Source organism: Myotis daubentonii, chromosome 20, assembly GCF_963259705.1.
Source record: "Myotis daubentonii chromosome 20, mMyoDau2.1, whole genome shotgun sequence".
NCBI lineage: Eukaryota > Metazoa > Chordata > Mammalia > Chiroptera > Vespertilionidae > Myotis > Myotis daubentonii.
Window position 1 is genome coordinate 5,767,519 of NC_081859.1, and position 22,184 is coordinate 5,789,702.

The window sequence follows — 22,184 nt, forward strand, 5'->3', positions numbered from 1 at the left end:
GTTCCTAGGTCAATACTCAACTACTAAGCCACGCTGACCTGGGTGAGAGTCTATTTCTTTTAATGGATAGTTTCCTGTTCATCTTAGATTAGAGCAGTCATTCATTCACTCATGTATTTTTATTCATTTCTCCCCCTTTCAAACATCCGGGTGCCTACAGGAGGGCTTCAGACTGGGCCACCCTTACGAGACGAAAATTCAAATGATTTTCACCAAGCCAACACAATCCCAGCTCATCATGAAACAGGGTTAATGAGAAGAGAATCCGCTTCCATTTTTTACTGCCTTCATCCACTCTCACGTATGCCACAGGAAGGTAGTATGAGGTGGCAGAAAGAGCAATGGACCAATAATTGGAAATTCTGGTTCAAGTGCCAGTTCTGCCACAGAGGCGCTGCGTGACTGTGGGTAATTTACTTAACCGCCCTGGCCCTCACTTTCCTGAACAATGAGTGGGCTGGACTTCAGATTGCTTCCATCTCTAAAATTCTTTTTTTTTAAAAAAAATATATTTTATTGATTTTTTACAGAGAGGAAGGGAGAGAGACAGAGAGAGTTAGAAACATCGATGAGAGAGAAACATCGATCAGCCGCCTCCTGCACATCTCCTACTGGGGATGTGCCCGCAACCCAGGCACATGCCCTTGACCGGAATCGAACCTGGGACCCCTCAGTCCGCAGGCCGACTCTCTATCCACTGAGCCAAACCGGTTTCGGCTCTAACATTCTTTTATTCTATACGGGTAACACATTCCACAACGTTTCCTTTGTGACCGGAATGAGTCTGTGATTTCTTTCGCCCCAGCTCCCCTCCTGACCGCATTGATTGTTAAACCAAATATGAACGAGGAGCGGTAACATTTTGTCACAGGCGCACACATTGCCCTTTTACAGAAAGCACCGTTGGAGGTCAGGCCACCCGTGGCAATATCTAAATCCAAGGGCAATGGTATGACCAACTTGTGAGCTGGCGGGCGGCCACGCAGAAGGATGGAAATGGCTGGAGGCAGCCAAAATTCTTGGCCGGTACCTTTTTTAATAAACATAGAAAGGAAGAGCAGCATTTTCCACGTGGATTGCTTAATTTGGTACCCGGACCGCTGGAACATGTGCTGTTAGGGTAAAGATGATGCGATAGATCACTTATTTAGCGCAGGATGGATTAACTTTCACAAATGAGAAGTAGGTTATGGAGTCATCCGTTAGGAATTTTTATCCTCTTGTCTCTGGCTGGAGATCGCTGGAGTCATTACAGCAAAATCTCCACCCCTTTTGGCCCCTTCTAAGACTTTTCCCTGAAACATAAGCTTTGCTGGATTCACTGTATTGCTATGAATGGACTAAGGCAAATGGGTGAGAATTCTTTGTGGTCGGCTATGTCTTGGGCATACTTTTCCAAGATGGTTCCTTATGTCTTATTATTACTTTTCCAAGAACAAAAACAACAAAAAGCCTCCGCAGCAAATGTTCTTTGGTTCATGTGGAGAAGAACATTTGAGGTGTGTGTGTTTTAATTACAGTGTTTATGCGAAGACAGTGAACCTTATGCTAGTTACTAGAGGCCCGGTGCACGGAATTCATGCAAGAGTAGGCCTTCCTTCCCCCGGCTGCTAGCACTGGCTTCCCTCTGGCACCCGGGACCCGGGCTTCCCTGCCCCGGCTTAGTCTGGAAGGTCGTCCGGAAGGACATCCGGTCTAATTAGCATATTACGCTTTTATTATTATAGATGATGTTTCACCATGCCTTGCACTAACTCACCCAGTTCTGGACTCTATTTCCCTGCCTCTACTTGTAAGATGGCAACAAGGGCATTTGCTTGGCAAGGGTGTTTTCTCCCCAGTGCTTGGAGCCTCTGGAATAAAAAAACACTTGGTGATGGTGAGCGGTAATTAGCTATGTGGGCGGAAATTAGCGTTCTTTAAGTACACGCTGTGTAAGCAGAGGCCACCCTGGTTCGGTGCCGTGGCTCCAGGTCACGGCTTCTATGGGGCTGTTGGTTGCAGGCTGCGGGTTGGTTCCAAAAAGAGAATAACTCACCATTGAGTCTGAAAAAGCAGGAAAAGCTTTTTATAGTTAAAACTGGGCCACGCGTTCTATTATAGACAAGTCAGGCATTGACCACGTATGACTCTGTCACTTGCTCATTCTCCTTTTGCAAGTATTCATGATCTCATCTGTCATAACTATAATTTGACCTGTACCTACCTCCATCTTAAAATAAAGCACCGAGCCCTGAAGGGTCCTGCGGACTGAAGGGTCCCAGGTTCGATTCCAGTCAAGGGCATGTCCCTTGGTTGCAGGCTCTTCCCCAGTGGGGAGTGTGCAGGAGGCAGCTGATCGATGTTTCTCTCTCATTGATGTTTCTAACTCTCTATCCCTCTCCCTTCCTCTCTGTAAAAATCAATAAAATATATTAAAATAAATAAATAAAGCACCGAAACTTGTGCACGGATCTGCTGGAGTCCTGGTAGCTCCTCCATTTTGGATGAGATCCTCCAGGCATAGGAACCCAGCCGTTTTCCATCCTAAGTCATCTTTTTTTTTTTTTTTTTTTTTTAATAGAAAACGCAGTCTCTTCCTTTCTCGGAATCACGAGAGAGGCCTGCAGTCCGTCCGTCCGTCCAGTGGGCATTTTTATTTGATGATTGGATTTGCTTTTGGACATTGGAAACCACCCACAACGGAGCCTCCTGGCTTCCTGGACGACCCCCTCCACGCGCGCCATTGGACCTGAGATGAATTGGCTTGGCGAGCATTTGCCATCTCCTTATAGCTTTTCAAGGAGGTGATTTCAAGAGAGAATGTGAATGGCGGGGAAGGGAACACTGTCGTAGGCTCACCTCCCTCCCCGCCCCCGGCAGGAATTCCCTTTTCGCTCGTGACGAGGGAAGGGGGTTTCGCGGGCTGCGTCTCCCCCGCGCTCCCCGGCGCCGGTGCGGGGATGAAGTCATCCCTCTCCATAGCGCGCCTCCCGGCTCGTTCCCGCGGCGAGCGCAGGGATTCCTCGGGCAGAACCGCAGCGGAGCGAACAATGATGACCCCAGTTTCCATGTGCACCCCCTCCCCACCCCGGAGGAGTGGCGGGGAACCGCGGCGCGGCGGGGCTGGCCGGGACGCCCCGGCCCCCGGAGCTGGAGCCAGGGCGAGCTGAGCACCGGGCCCCGCGCGAGGGCCCCGGCCGCCCCAGCCGCCCCAGCCCCGGAGTCCCCGGCCGGGTGCCCAGTCACGCATCCCGGCTCCCCACGCGGGTGCCCAGGGGTCCTGGCGCCCCGATCTCTGCGCCCGGGCCACCGGGAGGGGGGCCCGGGAGCTCCCCCAGCTGCAGGGGAGCGCGAGGCGGCGGGGAGGGGGCCCACGGCCAAGGACAACCCCGGGCGAGGAACCCTCGGCGGAGGGAGGGGGGGGGACAGCCCCAATCCCGGGGGGCCGGGTGGGGAAGCAACAAAGAGCCTGACCGCCCGACGGGGCCCGGCCCGCTCCCGCCCCTCCCGCCCCTCCCGCCCCTCCCGCCCTCCGCAGCCCGCGGGGGCCCGGCCGCCGGCGGGGGGGGAGCGCCCGGCCCCCTCCCCGCCCCCCGCGCCGCCCCCTCGCCCCGGGAAGGAGGGGGAGGGCGGCGCCTGCGTGCTCCTCCGCGCGCCCCGCCTCCCCGGGCTCCCGGCGACGGCGATCCCGACTCTCCCCCCGCGGCGGCCGCAGCTGCCGGTGCTCACGGCCTGGGCTGCGGGCGCGGGCCTGGGGAGCGGCGGCCCCGGCGGGCACCCCTGCGAGGGCGGCCGAGGAAGCTCCCGGAGGCGGCGGCGGCGGCGGAGGAGGAGGAGGAGGAGGGCGCTGCGGCGGCCGCGGGACCGCGGGGCGCTCGGCCTCCCGCCCCCTCGCCGCGTCCCTCGCCCGCGCCTCCCTGCGCTCCGGCCGGCGCCGCGCTTTGTGCGCGGAGATGGTGTAGCCCCGCGGCCGCTCGGCCCCGTCTCTCCGCTGCGTCCCGCCCCTGGAGGCCGGACCCCGGGCTCGGCGTCTCCCGGCGGCTGGGGAAGCCCGGGCGCCGGCACCATGAGGTGAGGGGCGCGGGGCGCGGGCGGGGGGGCCATTGTGCCGCGGAGCCGCCGTCCTCGGACCCGCCTTCCCTCCCCTCCCCGCGCGGCTCCCGGCTCTCCGGGCTGCGCTCCCTCCTCCTTTGTCCCTTCTCGTTTCCCTTTCTCCCTCCTAACCCTCCCCAGCCCCTCATGGGGGGGGGGCGGTGCGGGGAGACGGACGGACGGGAGGGTCTCTGTGCGGCTGTCCCCTCGAGGGTCCCCCCATTCCCCCTCGATGCTTCCCCGGCGCCAGGGCTCCCCAGCCTGCGTTCAGTTTGCGCCCCGCTCCCTCCCCCGCCCGGGCCGCCCCACCTGGGCGCCGGGGAGGGTCCTGGGCGCAGGGGTTCCCCCGCGGAGCTGCCCCCACCCCGCGCGCTCTCAGGACGCGACTCCGGGGTGCAATGGCAAAAGGAGGAAAAGTTGCAGGGACCTGAAATCGCTGCGGGTAGGAAGCGCTCCGAGAGCGGGAGGGGACGGCGGGCTGAGAGGGGGCATCTCCCGATGGGGAGGGGAGGGGAGGGGAGGGGAGGGAGGGGGAGAATGTCTGAGGTTTAGAAGGGGGGACCGTGGAAGACCGGGAGAAGTTAGTTGGCTGGTGGGGGGGGGGGTGAGTGGGGGCAGGGAGGGGTTGGTTTGCAAAAGCCCTCTCCTCTCCGGCCTCCGTGGCAGTCCTTGTTGCAATGCAGCAGCTGCGCTCCCCCCCCCCCCCCTCCGTAATCAATACAACAGGCTAAATGTGCTCATCCCCAGACCAGGGCTGAACGCACCGTCGTAATCGACCTGTTTAATGGCTACGAGGAAACATATGGTGTGACATTTTTGTTTTTTGGGTTTTTTTGTTTTGTTTCTCCAATTGTGTATTAGGGAATAAACCGTGGGGTGGAGTGTCATTCATTGGAGGGCCCCCCCCCCCCACCAACCCCCACCAACCCCCGGCCATTCCTAAGCCTGTTGTGTGCCCATAACCTTCCCTTATCGGATTGGTGCTCGACTTGGTGAGCAGTGGGACTGGGTGGGTAGCCTGGAGGCCGATCCATTCTGCGTTATCATTCCTGCTCTGTAGGCCCTCCCTTTGGGCTCAACAATTGTGGATCAAGTCAGTTCCATTTCTGTGTCCTGGGAGAGATAGTCTTACCAGTTTCACTTGGATTTGAGTCTCCTTTGTGTTAAAGATTCATGACCAACAGTCGCCAAGACCTTTATAATGTAATGCAAGGAAATTTGAATGATATACCCTACCAGTTCCTGTGCTCCGGCGAGAAAATGTCATGTCATTGGAATTCTTTCTCAAATTAACTAGCTTCCCTGTTAACTTTAGTTTTTTGTTGTTGTTTTTTTGTTGTGTTTTTTTTTTTTTTATCACGGTTGAACACTGTCCCATTTTTTTAAATACATTTTTGTGTGTGTGTGATATAGCCGTGTATTTCAGTTTACTGTCGATTTGAATTAATGTTTTCCCCTGGTTCCAAGTTATAGGTCTTGATTGTGTGGCCTTAAAAATGGTCAAATTCTGTGTGTCTCTAAGTGACTTCCTTCTCCTCCGGGATTCCACACGAGTTATTTTCAAATGTAATGGATCAGCTTAAAATGTGATTATGACATACAAACCAAAAAAAAAAAAAAAAAAATAAAATAATAATCTTTGTAAAATGCAGCTTGGAAAACTTGAGCCATTACCATTAGTTGTTGTTTTTTTTAAATCAAGTTACTAATGTCATTGAAAACTCAAACTACAGTAAAATAGATGCCATGTTATGCCTTACTCCACATTGTTCATTTCTCCTTTAAAAATGTAATTGCTCTCAGGGTCTTGTAGATCAGAAGTCACTGTTTTTTTCCTCCAAATTTTGGGTAAACTTATCTCAACACTGAGCAGCGTAAAACAGTGAAACAGGGATGTTTGTAAAGAAAATGATTGTCAAGTTTTCTGATTCAAAAAAAAAAAAAAGTCCCAGTTTAGAGTGGTCCGTGAAGTGTACGATCTCTATCACATATATCCTTGTCAATCCGTCACAGGTCAATGATGTCTTCACTTAAAAGTGCCTTTTCTCATAAAAAGTAACTTGTACTTTTTAAGCTCTTTTTTCTGCTCTTTTCCTGATGGAATGTAGAGAGGGAGGGTTCGCGCTGATGCTTCCCGGTAGCATACATGTGGCCAGAACACGGTCCACAGGCCTGAGAAGTTGGCTCACGCAGCCCACAGAAATTCTTTGTAGGCTCATTCTGAATAATTTACAAGCAGGCGAGCGGATGGGCTTCTCACTCTGGAAGGCATTGGGTTAATCGGTAGGTGGCTGTGTGACGCGTGTACACCTTTCCTCCGGTATCTGGGAAGGTAGGCTGGTCTGATTCGGGGGTTAAAAGGCTCTAGTGCTGGTTGCCAGAAAGCTTTGGGATATTTTGGAGCCGTGGGCTTTTCGGGCGATATTAATATTTGACTTAGTCTCCAGGATGCCGTAGGACATAGCTGCTATACGGTTAAGTCGGGTCTATTTTAGTTATATTAAGGAGTAGTTCTGATGTTTTACAGGCCACCCAGAAATAGGAATGCCTAGGCAGGAATTTCCACTTGGGCTGGTCAGGATTCGGAAGAGAGGAGATGATGACTGTGTTACTGTTTAAGTATTTGGGATCAGATCTCTGAGACGATTTTAATTTTAGGAATAGCATGCCTATTGCCATGCAATGTCATTGATTAATCCCTGTACGGAAGGGAAGTGAATAACAAACACTCTGCGTTCCCGAAACAGTCTTCAAGGCGTTCTACACGCGTTAGAAGCAGCGCGTAGAATTACTTCTCAGTGCTTTGCTTAAAGATAGGTGAGAATTTGAAAAATGAGACAGCGCATTTTGTATACAAGACGGTGAAAGGGTTGAGATCCTCCAAACTGGTATTTTTAGGGTAACATCCCACTTTTTGGTGTATGCCTTTTAAATAATTGCTTTTTTTTTTTTTTTTACTAAGTGGTTAGTGACTCAAGTTTGTTTGTTTGCTTGTGTGTTTTTTTTTAAATAAAAGAGGAGCTTGTCTGATCTAACGTAGTTGTGTGTGGCTGAGAGGAGCTCAGGTGATTCTGGTTTGACGTTATTCTTGGATCCATATTAAATAGTCTAGTCCCGTGGTCGGCAAACTGTGGCTCTCGAGCCACATGCGGCTCTTTGGCCCCTTGAGTGTGGCTCTTCCTAAGCCTTAGGAGTACCCTAATTAGGTTAATAACAATGTACCTACCTATATAGTTTAAGTTTAAAAAAATTCGGCTCTCAAAAGAAATTTCAATCGTCGTACTGTTGATATTTGGCTCTGTTGACTAATGAGTGTGCCGACCACTGGTAGTATTTCACTCCCTGCTCGGTGACGGTCTCACGTCCAAAGGCGTAGGGTTGTGAGGATTCATCCAGGCCACTTGCTTGCTGCATGACCTCGGGCTCATCACATCATTTCGCCGATTCGTCGTTTAAAATATGTGAAAACGGGGATAATTCCTTACTGGGTAGCGAGAGTCAGATGGTAATATTAGAAGAGACGGTGCTTTGGATTCTTGGGTTATACCATTGTGTTACTCTTCTTATTTTGAGGCTGAATTATCTAAAATTTGTGGGTAGTTGGCTTCACCTTTCCGGCCTTCATGTAGTTCATGAACGGGTGTAGGTGATATTTTGCTTCCTGACTCCAGTTGGTAGTGGCGGCCCCGTTGGCGCAGACCTCCTGGTAGATGCATTTCTGGGCTTGGTGGGGAAGCCGGCCATGATGAGTGAGTAATGTTTGATGGGACGTGGGTCCCAGGGGCGCTGGAGAATGTTCCCTGGAATGCTGCTTAATTACCTGTCATCTAGTCCAGCTTTCTTATTTTATTTTATTATATATGTATTTATTGATTTCAGAGAGGAAGGGAGAGGGAGAGAGAGAAACATCAATGATGGGAGAGAATCATAGACCGGCTGCCTCCTGCACGCCCCCTCCTGGGGATCGAGCCCACAACTGGAGCATGTGCCCTGACCGGGAATCGAACCGTGACCTCCCGGTTCCTAGGTCGACGCTCAACCCCTGAGCCAGGCCGGCCCGGCTCAGCCTTCTTATTTTATAGTCGAGGAAATAGATCATTACCGTTTCCTTCCTTGGTATTTTTAGGCTTTGAGATTCTTCTTGGGATTTTGTTACCTTCGTTTATGGTGGTGACGAATGTCGGAAACACTTCAGAGGGTGGTTGGTGCGAGCCAGGCCCGGATGACCCAGGTTTCCTCATGCTGACTCGTTGCTTGAGCAAACTGGTAGAAATGGAGGTGATTCTAATATTTTGCAGGGTAGTTGAGTCCAGTGAGCTGGCCGGGAGAGGATGCCTGTCTTCCCGTGCGTCTTCACTTGTCCTTGTAGCTGTTGGGTGTGTGACTTGCCCACACAGGTTTATTTGAGGGGCAGGAGCCCAATGGGTATTAAAATGGAGACCCTCATTGCCTTGTAGGTAGGCATTGTTTCGCATTGTAGGCCTTGAGTAAGTGAGTACATCTCGAACGCGTGTGGATTAGTGGAGAAGATGGACCGAAGGCCATTCATTATTCAAGGCTTTGGAGACCCCGCGAGTCTGTTTCAGCGGTTCTCAACCTGTGGGTCGCGGCCCCTTTGGGGGTCGAACGACCCTTTCACAGGGGTCGCCTAAGACCATCGGAAAAACACATCTATAATGACATATTGTTTTTGTGATTCATCACTGTGCTTTAATGATGTTCAGTTTGTAACCATGAAATCGGGGGTCACCCCAGCATGAGGAACTGTATGAAAGGGTCGCGGCATGAGGAAGGTTGAGAACCACTCTATTTGGAATTAGCAAAATACCCAGACAGGCCCCTTTTGGCTGGTAGGGCTGATGGTTTTGGGTCCTTATCCTACACCCAGCTTAAATCTGAGGGGGTTGTAGAACTCATAGGGCACCCAGTATTTATCATGAGTGGAGGAAGTATTTGGAAAAATTGTGATCTCAATTTTTATGTGGTTGTGGGGAGAGAAATGGTACTTAAACTCTTCCCTAGCCAACTTAAAGCTGCCCCCCCCCCCCCCACTTCCCTATCTTTGAAATTGACAGATGGAATGGAGTGGAAGGGAAAGTTAAGGAGAGAGAATCCGGGCTGAGGCTGTACACTCAGTGGGTGCTTCCCCAAAGAAGGGTTAAGAAGAATAGAAAGCAAGAAGGGAAGTCCTTGTCAGACTTCGGAAGTCACCCCTGGTTCATCCCCCTCCCGGCTATGGCTGAGCGTTCCTCTATGCTCTGTATCATATTTATTACATCGTTTTACAGTTCCCTGCACCTGTCTGTCCCTCTTCCTCGTAAGCTCTCGGAGGGTGCGGACTGCATTTTTATATTCCCGGTCCCAGCAAAATATTTGGCAAGTAGTTGGGTGCTCACGTAAACTTTTGACGTTGACTGGCATGTTCTTTTCCAGAATCGGTCCCCCGACGATAGTAACCATCATTTCGGAGGCGCCTGCAATGTCCTACAGCTCTTCTGGGTGCTATCCGCCGGGGTGTAAGATCGTGTTGGGCATTTAGTGCATGCCGAAGGGACTTAGCTCAAACAGACGCACAGAACAGCACGCTGGCCACAGGAATAGATGCAGAGTTTGTTTCTCGCTCCAACACCAAGCTCAGGAGTGGCCAGAAAGAGTGCCATTCGGTTTGTGTCACTCCAAAGCCCCTGCGAGGGGATTCTATGTTTTCTTGACTTTTCTCCTGAAACCCCGAAGGAATAGAAGGGCCATCGCTCCGTGTTTTTTGGTCTTTTGAATCTTGGGACTTGTAAATGTTTTTGAGCAGGAAGTTTTATGCGTGTCTGTTGGTTTAGCTTATTCCTGCTCCATGTCATGCCTGCCTTTGGAATCTTATCAAGTCCTTCAAATACCAACCTCCCCCCCCCCCCCCCCCACTCTCTTGTTTTTTTGCAATTATAAAGAAAGCTGCTCTGATTGTTAAATTGATTGGTGTGCGATACTCAGGAAGGGAGCTGTATGAATGAGTCAGCTTGGGGCGCATATGATAGACTGGGGGGCTTACACCACAGAAACTTAAGGTTTTCAAAGGTATGGGGACTGGAAGTCTGAGGTGACAGTGCCAGAATGAATGGGGGTGGGGGGTGGAGAGAGAGAGAGAGAGAGAGAGAGAGAGAGAGAGGAGAAACAGACACAGACTTCCTCTTCTTCCAAGGTCGGCAATCCTACCAGATTAACATCCCACCCTTATGACCTCATTTAACCTTAATTACCTCCTCAAAGCTCTAGCTCCAGATGAAGTCATTTGGGGCCTTTGGGGGAATAGGGCTTTAACATATGAACGAGGGTGGGGGGGGGGGGCACATTTCAGTCCATAGCGGAAGATACCCAGATTTTTTGTGTGTGTGTGTGTCAGTGCAGACAGCTTGGCTGGAAGAAGCTAATCTGGATAATGCTTAGGTGATCTGTAGATAAACGCGGGGGCGGATCACGCCAGAGCTCTCCTGTATTTTCTAGAAAGAGCTATACGTTGGGAAGCTTCTATTTTAGAACGGCCCTAATAGGTTTCATTAGCGTGTCGCTTTTCCAAGAGGATGTTGTCGGCGTGAAGCAATGCGTGGAGAGCTCGGCGTAGTAGAGGCTGCGTGATGGAGGGGGAAAGAGTTCAGGCTTTGAAGGCAACCTGCGTTTGAACCCTCTTCTGACATCTCCTAGCGAATTGATGTTTTGAGTAGGCTATAGTTTTTTGAGATTGGAATTTCTTCTCTAAAAATGGTTACAACTTTTGCGTTACGGAGTTGTTGGGGGAAATTAAATCAGAAATTATATTCAACCCTGGCATAACACTTGGCACATAAAAATGGGATTGATAAGAATAATCCCCTATTTCTATGAAAGTCTGACATCTCTTAAGTTTATGTTAGGAATGTAAAGAGCATTGTAAATGGTACAGCAGCTTTAGAAACAGCTTGGCAGTTCCTCAGACACGTAAGCCTATAGCCCTGGCCCGTTTGGCTCAGTGGATAAAGTGTCAGGCCTGCGGACTGAAGGGTCCCAGGTTCGATTCCTGCCAAGGGCACATGCCCAGGTTGCGGCCTCTATCCCCAGTGGGGGGCCTGCAGGAGGCAGCCAGTCAAGGATTCTCTCTCATCGTTGATGTTTCTATCTCTCTCTCCCTCTCCCTTCCTCTCTGACATCAATAAAAATATATTAAAACACACACACACACACACACACACAGAAACGTAAACATAGAGTTACTACATGACTCAGCAGTCCCACTCGCAGGTATGGATCCAGGAGAAATGCAAATACATGTCCACCCAATCATTTGTTCACAGATTCGATGGCAGCATGACTCAGAATAGCCCCAAGGTGGCAGTGACCCCAATGTCTATTGACCGATCCATGGAGAATCAAATTGTGGTCTCTTCCGAGTAGAACACTTGTTGGACCATCAAAGGAATCAAGTACTGATTCATGCTAAGTGGAGGCAGTCAGACACAAAAGGCCCCGTGTTGTACGATTCCATTGATAGGAAATGCCCAGAATAGGCAAATTTGTCAAGACAGAAAAGTGGCTTAGTGGTTGCCAGGGGCTGGGGAGAGTGAAGGAGGGATGGGAAGTGAATGTTAGGGATACGTATGGGGTTTCTTTCTGGGGTGATGAAAATGTTCTGGAATTTCACAGTGGTGATGGTTGCCCAACCTTTTGAATATACTAAAAGCCACTGAATTTTATACTTTGCAAGAGTGAATGTTATGGCCTGGGGATTAGATCTCAGCGCCCACTCCCCCTATCCTTGGACTATTATTTTCACTTACAAACTAGACTGTAGACTAGCGGTTCTCAACCTGTGGGTCGCGACCCCTTTGGGGGTGGAACGACCCTTTCACAGGGGTCGCCTAAGACCCTCGGAAAACACATACATAATGACATCTTGTTTTTGTGATGAATCACTATGCTTTCATGATGTTCAATTTGTAACAATGAAATTGGGGGTCACCACAACATGAGGAACTGTATTAAAGGGTCGCGGCATTAGGAAGGTTGAGAACCACTGCTGTAGACGATCAGAAGAGGGTGTCATATGCTTTGCATGGTTTCTGACGTCTTTCTTACTTTGGATTCACATTTGAAATGAACATTTTCCTAAAGAAGAGAGACGGAAGGCAGAAGCACTGGGGTGTTCTGTGGGGGGAGCCAGGCAGGGGGGAGTGAGTGTGGCGTGGAGACCTTGGTCCTGCTGCCCTTGAGACGCCTGAACATTTGGAGCCTTATCTTCATGTGAAGGTGGCAGACGTCTCTCTCTCTCTGGGAGGCCCTGTTCTGAGTAAAAGATGCCTAAAGTCACGGATAAACATCCACGAGGGTCATCCGGCAGAATCTTCTGGAGACTTGAGTCTGGGCGGCGAGAGTCAGTCATCTCAAACACCAAGGAAGTTTTGTCTTTGGGGAGTGAAATCGCCTAGGGGGAGGGAAGTAGGCCATTTGCAGATGGACCGAGCCATGCGCTCAGTGGTTCAGGGCCTTCTGGAATGCTCCGTCTGGGCAAATAGCACATCTAAGGAGATGAAGGCAACCTCTCACTGAGCTTCCCAGGCCCTCAGCATCCTCCTGCCTTTTTTGGTATCTGCATTTTTTTGTGTCAACCTGGTAGGGAACCGGTTTCATAAAGAAGCCCAGAACACAAGGGGCATAAAATGAATGGCTCTTTAGGTCAAATCTCCACGGAGTCCAGGTTGCTTGTTTTGCGGCGGAGGGATCTTTCGGAGCAGGTTTTTAAATAATGATGAACTACGGGTTACCTTTGAGAGTCTCCTTTATTCTGCAATCCTGAGCTGTCCCTTTCTCTCCATTCCCAAAGCCTCACCTCCTGTGAGACTAGAATGGCAAGCACTGTCCAGTTTTCAGTAATTGGAGATTTATGAATTCCAGGTTGTCACTTAACACTTGAAGTTATGTGTATTTCTTTGCGGTCTCTTCCATCGTTGTATTTGCGGTATTTTGAGAAAACCAATTACTGTTGTCCAAGTGTCTGATAAGTGTTGTTTTGATTTTATTGTTTTATTTTCCCCTTCCACTATAAAGCAGTACAGGTTTTACATAGATTTTAGAAAGTATGGAAAGTATAAAGACCTTAAATCAAACCATCTAGAATTTTGATGTTTTGATGTGTAGCTTTCTACATTTTTATAATGCTTCTATGCAGCCATAAATGTGCTTGTATGGGTGTATGAGTGTGTTTTCAATAAAACTGAGATCATACTGTGTAAAGGTGAAATTTTACTATATTATATTGTCACTGGCCCCTTTCCTTGCAAATCTTACCACTAAGTACAGATCTGCAGAGTATTTACAATAAGTAACTGCACAGTATTTTCACCATGCTTTGGATATTGTAGCCACGGACTTTGAGATTTCCCCCCATTATTTTTCTTATAAAAAACACTACTGTGAACATCTTTGGATACATGTCTTTGCGCACATATCGGACATTTTACACCTGCACACGTACTTACGTTTTAGGACCCATTCCCAGGAGGAAAGATCAAGTAGTATTTCTGTTTTCCTTTCTCGAACTTACCAGCAGATTCAGGCAGGACAGCCTCCATTTGCTTCTCGCTCTCTCGCCGCCGCTCCTCAAGTCCAGGCCGCTCGCTGTCCTCTCACCTGACCAGTCAGTGTCTCCTCCTTTCCATCCTTGTCCTCCATTTGCCATGCGTCAGCTAGGACAGCGGTTCTCAACCTTCCTCATGCCGCGGCCCTTTCATACAGTTCCTCATGTTGTGGTGACCCCCAGTTTCATGGTTACAAATGGAACATCATGAAAGCATAGTGATTCATCACAAACACAAGATGTCATTATAGATGTGTTTTCCAATGGTCTTAGGCGACCCCTGTGAAAGGGTCGTTTGCCCCCCAAAGGGGTCGCGACCCACAGGTTGAGAACCTCTGAACTAGGAAATCAGATACTATAGTTACTCCCTTGCTAAAGCCTTCAGTGGCATTGAGGTGCTCTTCGAATAAAGCCCCAAATAACATCAAACCAAAATGATTGAGGTCCTGCCTGCTCGGGCTGATTTCCTAGTTCCCAGCACAGGCGCCGGTGAGTCCATAATAAGTAGCTGAGTGACTAATAAGGGACACGACCAGACCGAAGCGATTTCTACCCGTTTTCGATACACATTACCGAATTAGCAGCAAGAGGTGAGAGGGCGCCAGCGCCCCCACATTCTGGCCAGCCCAGGGCACGATCATCGGCCTTTTTAATCTTTGCCAATCTGATAGCCCACGGTGTTATCTCCTTGCTTTAATTGGCATTTCTTTGATTACGAGTGGAGTCGAACGTTTCTTCACGTGGTTACTGGCCATCGCTGTTTGTGTGTCCATCACCTGTTCACGTGTTTGGCCTGTTTTCTCACTCTGGGATGTTAGTTTTTCTTGTCATGATTTTTAATCTATTTAAGGAGGGGATGCAGATCTGCTGTCTCAGTTATCCATTGTGGTCTCACAAACCACCTCAAAGCCTAGTTAACACATGTATGAGTTGGTTGGGCAGTTCTGCTGGTCTCACCTTGGGTGGGTACATGTGGTATGTCTGTCTGTCTGTCTGTCTGTCACGTAGTGATAGCAGCCTACCATGATGAGATCATGTCCCACTGCACAAGCTCTTATCAAGCCTCTGTCTGCGCCCTGTCCCTTGAAAGCGAGTCCCATGGTCAGTGTGGGGAGGAGACCACACAAGGACGTATCAAGAGGTGTGATTCATTGGGGGCATGATGTAAAATCTGCCACCTTCCCTTCTAAATTTGTCACTTGTTTTTGGGCTGTTTGTCTTGGCATAGAAATTTTAAAATTTCCTATCAGATCTGCCCGTCTTTATCTTTACAGCTCTGTCTTTGTCATGCTTTTTCCAACCTAAAATTATATATGTGTTCACTTACATTTTCTTCTGTTACTTTTATGGTCTCATTGATGTTTATTTAAACTTAAGCCATTTGACATTTATCTATAATAATAAAAGCATAATATGCTAATTAGACCGGACAGCTGAACGACCTTCCGGACATCCTTCTGGTCGACCTTCGGTATGAAGCCGGGGCTGCGAGGGCCGAGCTCCTTGCATGAATTTTGTGCATCGGGCCTCTAGTTTTAATAGAAGATGGGAGGTTAGTATTTAAATGTCAAATGGTCACGTGTCGGCATCATTTGTTCAGTAATCCATCCCTTTCCATTGACTGGAAATGCAACATTCACTGTATACTGAATTCCCACACTTAGTTCTGGTACTGGACTCATCTGTTATCTGATTCTATGCTAGGACCTCACTCTTTTAATTACTCTAACTTTATAATTTTTTAAACATCTAGTAAGGGAAATGACTGTTGGTAACATTTTTTTTTCAAAACTTTATTTGCTGTTTCATTTAATATATTCTTTTAAAAATATATATATATTTTATTGACTTTTTACAGAGAGGAAGGGAGAAGGATAGAGAGTTAGAAACATCGATGAGAGTGAAACATTGATCAGCTGCCTCCTGCACACCCCCTACTGGGGATGTTCCCGCAACCAAGGTACATGCCCTTGACCGGAATCGAACCTGGGACCCTTGAGTCCGCAGGCCGACGCTCTATCCACTGAGCCAAACCAGTTAGGGCTCATTTAGTATATTCTTTTAGGTTAGTTTTAGAGTCATTTTTATAAATTAAAACAAAAAAGATGAAAGAAAAAAGAAATTACATTCCCAACCTGTTGGAGTTTTAATTAGAATTGTGTTAAAGTAACGGATTAACATGGGGAGAAAGAATTAACCCTATTATAATACGGAGTTTTCCATTATTTTTTCTCACTATATATTCAGATTTTTTCATTTCATCTTTGGTAAAGTGCAGTAACATGTCAGGTTCTGTGTTCGATAGGGCACTTTTTAAAAAGTTCTTATAGCTTTAGAAATTAAAGTTTTTCATTCATTTTTATTGTAAGTTCATCTGTTCTCACTTTTCTGTGTGTTAATTTTACTTGTGCTTGTGTTTTTAAAAGATTTTCCTTCGTTAATTAACTTAATTCCAACATTGGCATTTATATTCCTCAGTTTTCGTAGATTTTGAAATATAACAGATAACAGTTATTGAATACTTATTGCCTAAAGTACTTCACATATTAACCATTTATTTTTTTAAAAATATATTTTGTTTTTTTACAGAGAGGAAGGGAGAGGGATAGAGAGTTAGAAACATTGATTAGGGAGAAACATCAATCAGCTGCCTCCTGCACGCCCCCTACTGGGAATGTGCCCGCAACCAAGGTACATGCCCTTGACTGGAATCGAACCTGGGACCCTTCAGTCCGCAGGCTGGCGCTCTATCCACTGAGCCACACTGGCTAGGGCCCTGGGCCCATGCTTTTAACCAGTAGGCTCCAGGGCCTCTCTAATGGTTAACTGTTAGGAACTGATAGGAACTGAGGTGTGTATTTGGATTTTCTAAACGTGGATGTATGAGCAAATAATTTATTTTTCTTTATGATTTCATCCTAGAAAGTTTCTTTATTTTCTTAAAATAATGAGTTTCAAGAACAAAGCCCGTGTAGAATGAACTGACCTAGAATAGGAGCCACATTTCAAAGATAGCAGGGGCAAGGAGAAACGGCTTTATTTTGGGGGGAAAAAATGGTTTAATCTTGGAAAAAAGAAACAAAATTATGAAAACATTCGTGTGAGGGTTTGCAACTCTGTGTTCAATTCTTGGGATGGCAGAAGAATGAGTCAAGTGTTGGTTGCTTTTTTCCCCCCCAATATTTTTCTTAAAAAATTGCCAGATGGCATGAGACGATATCTTTCCTGGTGCGATGGACTTTTCCAGTATGATCCCCGAGAAAGGCATTTTTTTGCCCAGAGGGTCAGGGCTTCCTTAGTAAAGCCCAGGCCTTTACATAGATATTCAGATTATTTTCTGTGGACCTCCTGTTATCTCGTCTTCGTTACCTTCTCCAAGTATTGACTGATTGTTATGTGTTAGGATGTTTTCAGCTGCAAGTAACAGACGTGTGTGTAAATTTCCTTTCTCTTACATTTTACTGATTTTAAGGGGGGGGGGAGAGAGAGAGAGAGAGAGAGAAAGAGAGAGAGAGAGAGAGATAAACATCGATGTGAGAAAAATTGATCGATTGCCTCCTGCATGCTCCTCAATCAGGGAGGGAACCCATATCCTGGCATGTGTCCTGACCAGGAATCGAACCTGCCACCTTTCAATGTATGGGATGACGCTCCGACCAGCTGAGCCATAGTTGCCAGGACAAGAACGTTTTTTCTTTTATATATATATATATATATATATATATATATATATATATATATATATATATATATATATATTTAAATATATTTTTATTGATTTCAGAGGGAGAGAGAGAGGGAAACATCAGTGATGACAGAGAATCACTGATCGGCTGCCTCCTGCACGCCCCCCTACTGGGGATCGAGCCTGCAACCCGGGCATGTGCCCTTGACCAGGAATCGAACCTGGGACCCTCCTGGCTAGGGCTGGTCACTTGATTTTTGACAAGGATACCACGACCATTCATTCAATAGGGAGTTTACAGTAGTGTATTTTTTTCCTGGGATATGAATGCCTACCTCTACATCTGGGTTTCTCCACCTTGGCACTGTTGGAACTTGGGGCCAGATAATTCTATGTTGGGGGGTTGGCCCTATGCCTTGTGGGATGTTTAGTATCTCTGGCCTCTGAACACTAGATGCTAGAAGCTCACCTTTTGCCTTATCCCCTAATATTGACTACTAGGGTGCATGGTCAGTGTATTTAAAACATTTAAATGTTTTATGTCTAAATGAAAAAAAAATATATGGTGCTATTTCCTGCTTTTATTACAAAAGACTTATACCTGTTTGTTTCCTTAGATGTTAACCTGGTAACCCAGCTGCAGTTTGTAAACAGTGTTTCAGAAAAGAGAATGTACCCTGAAAAGTCAGTTGATAAAAGCTCAGTGTTGAGTTACTTGAAGATAAAAAACAACAGTTTGTGAATTTTAACATAAGTGAAATGAAAACACACACAACAACTTTAGAAGAAATTGTATTTCATTGTTTTTAAAGATTTTTTCATGATGAACTTTTGTGTCCCAAAGAGCTGATCAATTTTTCTCACTGATCCGAAGGACCCAGCCCCCTTGAAGATCCAACATATGCCTGGCACAGGGCACGAGTCCTTGGCTATAGATTGCAGCATCTCTGAGACTAACCTTTGAGTGGCTAACCTTTGCTCACACTGGGTACATACCGAGTGGGCTAGCCAATTACATAGGACAACTTTTTTTTTAATATATATATTTTATTGATTTTTTTACAGAGAGGAAGGGAGAGGAATAGAGAGTTAGAAACATCGATGAGAGAGAAACATCGATCAGCTGCCTCCTGCACACCCCCTACTGGGGATGTTCCCACAACCAAGGTACGCGCCCTTGACCAGAATCGAACCTGGGACCCTTGAGTCCGCAGGCCGACGCTCTATCCACTGAGCCAAACCGGCTAGGGCTAGGACAACTTTTAACATTCTCTACTTAGGTAAATAAAGTAAGTAGATAATTTGGTAAATGATAGCGATTGCTTGTTGCTCATGTAAAGACAGGCCAGGCAAATTGCTAAGGGCTTCATGTGAGCCGTTTAATTTCGTGAATTAGAACAAGCCCTGAGGGTGGGTGCCACCATTGCTACGTTACAGTGGGGGGAGGCGATGCTCGGAATGCTTACGCGACTCGGCTGATCATACGGTTGGTAAATGACAGCTGAGGTTCAAATCAAGTCCTGTGTCACCCCGGAGACCTTGCTCTGATGACTTTATATGGCCTCTAATTGTTCTACCTTTCAATTTCCGCTTCGCAAATTTCATTTTCCGTCCTCGAGATGATATCCAATACTGTCTCGGACTTGGTACACAAAGCAATGGGAAGTGCAGATTTGGGCTGGATTGTGTAGGGCAGGGGTGGGCAACCTTTTTGTGAGTGCGTGCCAAAACCAGCAAAATCTCTGACCCAAAATTCTTCTGCGTGCCATCCCTAATTGTTTGAGAACATGTTACGCCTACTTGATATCTCTTAAGGTGTACGTATGTGAGGAACCTTGAAGAAATAATAAAATCCATTCGAGCGACAAAAACACAGTATATGATGATGAAAAATACATTTACTTTTTTTTTTTTAATATATTTTATTGATTTTCTACAGAGAGGAAGGGAGAGAGATAGAGAGCCAGAAACATCGATGAGAGAGAAACATCGATCAGCCGCCTCCTGCACATCTCCCACTGGGGATGTGACCACAACCCAGGCACATGCCCTTGACCGGAATCGAACCTGGGACCCTTCAGTCCGCAGGCCGACGCTCCATCCACTGAGCCAAACCGGCCTCGGCAATACATTTACTTTTTAATGTATACATGTACACTGACAGTCCGACAGAAAACTTTATGACTCCGTTTGATATTATCAGTGGGACTTTTGCTGCTGCATCACTGATGACAGAGGTTTCACATCAGGTTTCTATTTCGTGACCTTCAGAGATACGCACGAGCTACTACTTTCATCCCTCAGGCGATACTCCTCTTACGAGACTTAACAAAATTCATCCCTGAGAACAAAGACTCACCATTGTAAATGGGAGATTCTAAGAGAGGGTTTCGCGTGCCAGCAAAAGTGACTGGCGTGCCATGTTTGGCACGCGTGCCAGGGGTTGCCCACCCCTGGTATCGGGCTTGGAATGACAGGTGCATGCATGAGACTTCATGTGCTACATACTTCTACACATTATTCTTCTAACCCTTACAGCTACTCTGCAGGGTAGGTATCCTCATTAATGAATGCCCTCGCTGCTGGAGAATACGAGGCTAGTGAGTGATGGAACGCGGACCTGACCCCAGCATGGTCTCACTTGCATACCTGTAAGTGCTTCCCCCCTGTGTCTTTCCGTGATGTGAACTTTCCTGGTGGACTCACTTCCCATGTGTGGGCTCTGGGGTCAGCTGTGGGACTGGCTTATTCACGAGCACTTGAACCCTGATGTTCACCACCCTTTGTCTTTAATCCAGAGATGCCAGCCTTCCTATGTTTTATACGTCAAGTACATAGGGAGCTGTGGTTATGGTGATGTCCAGATTAATCGAAAAGCCAGTAAATTCAAAGTGCATTTAAATCACATTTTCTCCGACAACATATGTTAAAAGGAGAAATGAATGAATTTAAAGGGGCCTTCTCGCCTTCCAAAGGGTTGAGAACCACCATTGTAAATGGATTTTCTCTGTAGTTAATCTATTACGTAGGTGGGGCTGGGCAGCCAATGGGTTTTCTCTGTAGTTAATCTATTATGTAGGTGAGGCTGGGCAACCATTGTTTCACTTTCTCGAAAGGAAGGAGGAAACCCTCAAACAATAAAAGTATTTAAAGCTATTCAAGAATCACTGCAAATGTGTTTTTGTTGTTGCTGTTTAGATGAAGTAGATGTTTATTAAAGAAAAAAAAATGTTTTGTGAAATGTTACTAGCTACCTATAGAGGCAGTCCGTAAAAATAGTTCAAATAAATTTTAAGTGGGAGAAGATTTTAATTGTTAGGAAATTATAGTGCTTGATTTTCAGAAAGGATCAGAGTACGTATTTTTGAAATTAGGAAACGAAAGATGGGTTACGCTATGACGTAGGATTGTTTAAAAAAACCCCACACAACTCTTGCACTTGATGCTTTTGGAAGAAATGTGTCCAAAAATCGCATAGCAGTTTGTTGTTTGTTTTTTTTTTTTTTTTGCTAGTACATAAAAGGAACATTGAGAGGGAAGGCATCATGGATAATTCGAGTTGTAAATAGGCTGGAATTTGTGCTTTAGATTTTATAGTTTTTAGAATTTATATCATTTAGGCTTCTGAGGTTGGGAGTTGTCAATGCAAATGTGTTTTTGCATACTTTTCCAGCCTTGATGGGGTTAATTGTGGCCTGGCACATCAAGAAAAGTTGTTCTGTGCTGTTTCAGACTGCAGACTCCTGTTGCTAGGCAACCAACATTGTCAGTCAGTATAGGGTATAGTAAATTGGTATTCTCCGGCCCTTTTCACCACATGCTCATTTTGTAATCCGAGAGAAGTGGTTTCGAGCTATTTTGCAAGGTTTTATTTTAAAATAGGCATTTAAAGATTTTTTTTGTGTGTGTTGCTTTTTGTAATTGGTTACACTTTTAAGGGCTGGAAGCCTTTCTGTTCTGTGGTAGAAGGTACGCCAAAATGCTTGTGTTCAAAGAAAGGGTTTTATAGATCTGTTTCCAAGTTGTTTCAGGTTTAGAGCACTAATTTTATTTTGTTATCGGAAGAAGGGCGCCGTTGCCAACTTCCAACAAGGAAAGTTTTGTTTGGGAATTCAAGTTCATCTGAACATCAGCGCTCGACCATAGCAGCCACAAATTATTTTGAAATTTATTTGGAAAAGTGCGGACCCAGTATCCCTTAATGGATTACAATGATTTTTTAAAAAAATATATTTTAATTATTTTTTTTTACAGAGAGGAAGGGAGAGGAATAGAGAGTTAGAAACATCGATGAGAGAGAAACTTCGATCAGCTGCCTCCTGCACACCCCCTACCGGGGATGTGCCCGCAACCGAGGTACATGCCCTTGACCGGAATCGAACCCGGGACCCTTCAGTCCGCAGGCCGGCGCTCTATCCACTGAGTCAAACCGGTCAGGGCGATGACAATGATTTTTATAGGAATCCTTAACCTGTGTAGAGTTTTCTGTTGAAGCTGATAGTTTACTTTCTTGCAGGAGAACTTAAAATGTTCTCACAGCGAATGGGTGATGTAGAGAACATAAAACTTAGCATTTTAACGTGGTTAAGTGTCCAGTTCCGTGGCATTAAGGTCGTTAACGTTGTTGTGAAACCATCGTCATCTCTGTCCATCTCCAGAACTGAAGAAGTGGCCTGTAGCAGCTAGCTAGTGATGTAGTCCAGGCCGTCTTCCAAACGCTTTAGGTAAATTAACTCCTTTCATCCTCATAACAACCCTATAAGGTAAGTGCTTATGTTCCAAGTGAGAAGAGAGGGGCACCCATGAGAGGAACCAGAATTCTCAGCCACT

The 22,184-nt window shown here is 46.8% G+C and overlaps 1 protein-coding gene across 5 annotated transcripts in view; it reads left to right on the plus strand.

Annotated features, from left to right (window-relative positions):
• The first annotated feature begins 3,532 nt into the window (after positions 1 to 3,532).
• The window catches only part of ENAH (ENAH actin regulator), a 107,537-nt gene continuing 88,885 nt past the window's right edge, over positions 3,533 to 22,184 (plus strand). For 2 of the 5 annotated variants that reach the window (XM_059677280.1, XM_059677283.1), the window contains exons 1-2: positions 3,659 to 4,053; positions 19,893 to 20,005. In XM_059677280.1, the coding sequence (XP_059533263.1) occupies positions 19,962 to 20,005 (44 nt within the window). In that variant the 5' untranslated portion in view covers positions 3,659 to 4,053; positions 19,893 to 19,961. Of the gene's footprint in view, positions 4,054 to 19,892; positions 20,006 to 22,184 lie in introns of all 5 variants that reach the window. The other 3 variants (XM_059677282.1, XM_059677284.1, XM_059677281.1) reach the window with 3 other exon arrangements.